This window comes from Rhamphochromis sp. 'chilingali' (genome assembly GCF_963969265.1).
Source record: "Rhamphochromis sp. 'chilingali' genome assembly, chromosome: 11".
NCBI classification, from domain to species: Eukaryota; Metazoa; Chordata; class Actinopteri; order Cichliformes; family Cichlidae; genus Rhamphochromis; species Rhamphochromis sp. 'chilingali'.
In genome coordinates this window covers 11430956-11435614 of record NC_137938.1, presented here as the reverse complement: position 1 = coordinate 11435614, position 4659 = coordinate 11430956, and the positions used below count along the sequence as shown (strand labels likewise).

General features: G+C 50.3%; 1 protein-coding gene across 1 annotated transcript; it reads right to left on the bottom strand.

Annotated features, from left to right (window-relative positions):
* Nucleotides 1-372: 372 nt before the first annotated feature.
* On the bottom strand, nucleotides 373-3380 carry LOC308405523 (uncharacterized protein; the record flags this gene model as incomplete). The annotated part of the gene is made up of 3 exons (XM_080896195.1): nucleotides 373-1453; nucleotides 2588-2798; nucleotides 2848-3380. 3 exons carry the CDS (start codon nucleotides 3378-3380, stop codon nucleotides 548-550), a joined length of 1650 nt encoding a protein of 549 aa, XP_080752321.1. The 3' UTR covers nucleotides 373-547.
* Between the last annotated feature and the right edge of the window lie 1279 nt (nucleotides 3381-4659).

The following is a 4659-nucleotide window of genomic DNA, read 5'->3' as shown; positions in this document are numbered from 1 at the left end:
GCCAGGACAGCCGACCGAGGCACCCAGGAGCGTTCCTCTGGCCCGTAGCCCTCCCAATAGACCAGGTACTGGACACCCCTCCCCCGGCGCCGAGAGTCCATGATGTGAGTGATGTTGTACACCTCCTGACCATCCACGAGCCAGGCGGGCGGAGGAGGCCTGGCGGGAGGGCACAATGGTCTGGAGAGCAATGGCTTGATCTGCGAGACATGAAAGACATTGTGAACACGCATGTTACACGGCAGTTTTAAGGGGACAGAGGCAGGGTTAACAACAGAGTCGATCTCAAACGGTCCAATGAAGCTGGGCGAGAGCTTCTTTGATTCTGCTCTGAGCGGCACAAAGCGAGTTGACAGCCATACCTTTTGGCCAGCGGCATATTCCGGGGCTGGGGTCCGCCGGCGGTTATTTTTGGTAGCGTGGGCCACCAAAAATAACACTGCAGAAAGGTGATGGTGCGGTGAATCCTGGGATGGCAGGTGAGACGAGTGTCATGCCCCCACTGAAGAACCTGTGACCGGACGGATGTGGGAACAAAGAGCCGACCTCACGGGCCGGTACCAGGGTCGGGTTCAGAGTCTTGAGCGTTACGGACCAGAGCCTCAATCTCCCAGGAGACTGCTCCAATAATGCTGGAGGTGGGAAAAATGGGCCCGGGATCCGACTCTTCCTTGATGGTGGTAAATTGTCGAGAAAGGGCGTCTGCCTTGATTTTACGGGAGCCTGGCCTGTAGGTGATGGAGAAGTTAAACCGAGTAAAGAACAGGGCCCACCTTGCCTGACGAGAGTTGAGACGCTTGGCAGATCTGATGTACTCTAGGTTTTTGTGGTCCGTCCAGACAATGAAGGGGTGCTTAGCGCCCTCTAGCCAGTGCCTCCATTCCTCCAGGGCGAGTTTCACGGCCAGAAAATCTCTGTCCCCGATGTCATAGTTCCGCTCTGCGGGAGAGAGCCGATGGGAAAAAAAGGCGCAAGGGTGGAGCTTACCCTCAAAGCACTGTGACAGGACTGCCCCGACCCCAGACTCCGATGCGTTCACCTCCACTACAAACTGCTGGTCCTGGTTGAGCTGATGCAGGATGGGAGAGGCGGCAAACCTTTCCTTCAGGTCGGTAAAGGCCAACTGAGCTTCCTGATCCCACTGAAAACACACTTTGGGAGAAGTAAGGCTAGTGAGAGGCAAAGCAATCTGGCTGAAATTCTGAACGAACCAGCGGTAAAAATTGGCAAAACCCAGGAAACACTGGAGTTGACGACGGTTAGACGGCTGGGGCCAGTCCAGAACTGCGCGGACCTTCACTGGGTCAGGTTTCAGGTTACCTTGTGTGATTATGTACCCCAGGAACACCACCGTGTCCACGTGAAACTCGCACTTCTCGGCCTTGATGAATAGCTTGCTCTCCAACAAGCGTTGAAGGATCTGCCTCACGTGGACCTCATGCTCTGCTAGGAACTTGGAGAAGATGAGAATATCATCAACGTAAACAATAGCACAGCGTTTAATAAAGTCTCTGAGGATGTCATTTACCAAGGCTTGAAAAACGGCAGGAGCATTTGTCAACCCATATGGCATAACCAGATACTCGAAGTGGCCTAAATGCGTGTTAAACGCCATTTTCCACTCATCTCCCCGTCTGATCCTCACCAAATGGTATGCATTGCGCAAATCGAGCTTGCTGAACACTGTCGCCCCCTGCAGCAGTTCAAAGGTGGAGGAAAGAAGAGGTAAGGTGTATTTGTTTTTCACAGTGATACTGTTGAGTTGGCGGAAGTCGATACATGGCCGAAGGGATTTATCTTTCTTCTCCACGAAGAAAAAGCCTGCACCTACTGGGGATGATGATGGTCGAATAATGCCCGCGGCCAGCGAGTCCATGATGTATTTCTCCATGGCCTCCCTTTCAGGCTGGGTAAGGCTATACAGGCGGCCAGATGGAAGGGGGGCCCCGGGAAGGAGATCAATAGCACAATCGTAGGGCCTGTAAGGCGGAAGCGAGCATGCCTCATCCTTGCTAAAGACGGCCATGAGGTCGTGGTACACGGAAGGAACTACAGATAAATCAGGTGGCTCAGAGGGCTTTCCGGGGGAGAGATAAGTGACCGGGGGCGTGGCAGACTTCAGACAGTTCATGTGGCACTCAGCACTCCACGCCGTCACTCACTCCTTTCTCCAATCTATCTGAGGGTTATGTTGCAAAAGCCACGAGTGACCTAACACGAGTGGGGTCAAAGGAGCCAAAAACACAAAGAAGCATTACCTTTCAGTGTGGTTGCCAGATAATGTGAGTGAAAGTGGTTCGGTTATGTGTGTGATGTCAGGTAGACCAGAGAGAGCAGAAACACGAAGGGGATCAGGTAGTAACTTGACCCCAATGTTCAACTTAGAAGCTAGAGAAGAGTCAATGAAATTTTGCTCGGCACCAGAATCAACTAGAGCAGACAGTGAATGGGCAATGCTACGTACTGTTAGCTTGACAGGCAACATGAGACGGGGGGGAGAGAGTTTATTGGAAAGATCGCCCACCGGTATTCTCTCTATTACTGGCCGGGCAGGAAGAAATGAAATGGCCCCAATATAAGCACTCACCGGAGGCAAGACGGCGTTGACGCACTGCGGGAGAGAGCCGTGAGTGGCCGAGCTGCATCGGCTGTTCCCCCTTCTCACTTTCGCTGTACTCGCGCGCCCTCTGATGTTCGGGGGGAAAATCTCGTGGCATTGGAGGCTCCCGTTGAGTACATTTCCGTGCGTCCCGCCGATCGTCCACCTGAATACACAACGATTCGAGAGAAGCAGGAAGCTCACGTACCATTAGCTCATCTTTTAAATCATCATTTATATTACTCAACAGCGTGGTCCTTAAGGCCTCCGCTCCGCATTTAGTCTGTGTGGCCAGGGTCCAAAAATCAACTGAATAATCAGCCATGCTGTGCTTTCCTTGTTTGAGGTTGAGTAAGCGATGACCAGCTGCTTCGGCGCTAGAACCCTTGTCAAACACAACTTGAAACTTAGACAAAAAGTCAGTGAAAGTGATCTCAGGGTTAGCTTGTAGTTGAGCTTGTGCCCAGGTTAACGCACGGTCTCGCAGCAACTGAATGAAATATGCGATTTTCACTCCGTCACTAGAAAACACATGGGGGAGTTGTCGAAACTGCAAAGAACACTGCATCAGAAAACCACCACATTTTCCCATCTCCCCTGAAAAAGTCTCTGGTAAGTGTCCGTCTAGGGACACCGGTGGAGGGGATGGTGAAGGGGTGGCAGCCGCAAGAGCTGACGTTACCTGTGGAGATGAGGCAGAGGATGGATCTTCATCGTGGGGCGTCCGCTGAACGAGGGCCTGGGCTAAAGACGTCACTTCTCCGCTGAGCCGAACCAGCATTTGCTCATGTCGTTGCAATATTTGCTCCAACGAGAGAGCGACCGGGCAGGGGTCGTAGAGTCTGCTGAGTCCATAGTCTTGGCTGGACTATTTTGTCACGATGTGGGATGGACTCAAGCACAGACAAGGCAGCTAGAATACAGTTCCGTTTATTACTATACAACACCAGGTGCAAATATTTACAAGCGAGAGGGCAGGGGGAATCCAGGGCACAGGGGAATCCGGAAAAGGAGCTCTTCACACACGAGGGTCTTTCACAAAAACACAGCACACCAGCAGGCACACCAAGGGTTCCAGGGAAATGGAATTCCGAGGTTACTCAATAGTCCAGCGACGAGATGTTTCCAGCCACTGCCTTAAGTAGTGGATGAGTTTAGGCGATGAGCCACAGGTGTGTGATTAACCTCAGGTGCGAGGGCCAGGGGAGGGAGCCCGCAATGAGCTCCGCCCCGGCGAGACACGGCAAGCGTGAGAGCGGTAGATGTAAATAAGAAACATATGTAGCCAACCTGAGTCAGCCGGGCAGACATGGGGACCATGACAGTGACAGATTTTCTTGGTGTGGCCAAAAAGTTCTATGAACATGATACGTGCCACAATGCAGTCAATTTGTTGGAATGTTCTCTCCCAAATGCTTTAGGAACTTTAAGTCCTTGATTTGGGAAGACTGGTTATATCTCAGAAATATACATAAGGTGTCCTGTTTGGCATTGGTTGTAGTATAGTGTCACTCCCAAGTGGCCACATATGGACATTTGGTTAAGACCCATTGGCAACATAGCGAACCCACTGGTTAGGTTTACTCTGGAGCCTATTTTGCATGATTCACGTCTTAAATTTTAACCAAAACCATTTTTTTTATTACCAAGTCGTTTTGGTGCACAAATATAAAAAAACTAGCAAGTTGAAGTATGGGAGCTAGAATCTAAACACCCAGGGCTTAAAGTAAGATTTGGCAGGTAGAAGGTCCTTAAGATCAGATTTAGTATTCCAGCATGGTGAAAATAATTATTTAGAAAAAAATCAGAATGTTTTATGAGCTCTAGTACACTTTTTGGTTGTGCTGAAACTCTGATATCCAATGCTCTTTGTGGATTTAGCCACTAAATCGTTTGAATACAACCCAAAATTTGTATACTTTATGTAGCTAGCTGCTTAAGTACTATGACTGCAATTTACATCTGCGCTATGATCGCATCACAGCGATGAGGAAAAAGGTGTTAGCAGGCCATGGGATGTCATGGTAAATGGCCTGTATTTATATAGCGCTTTACTAGTC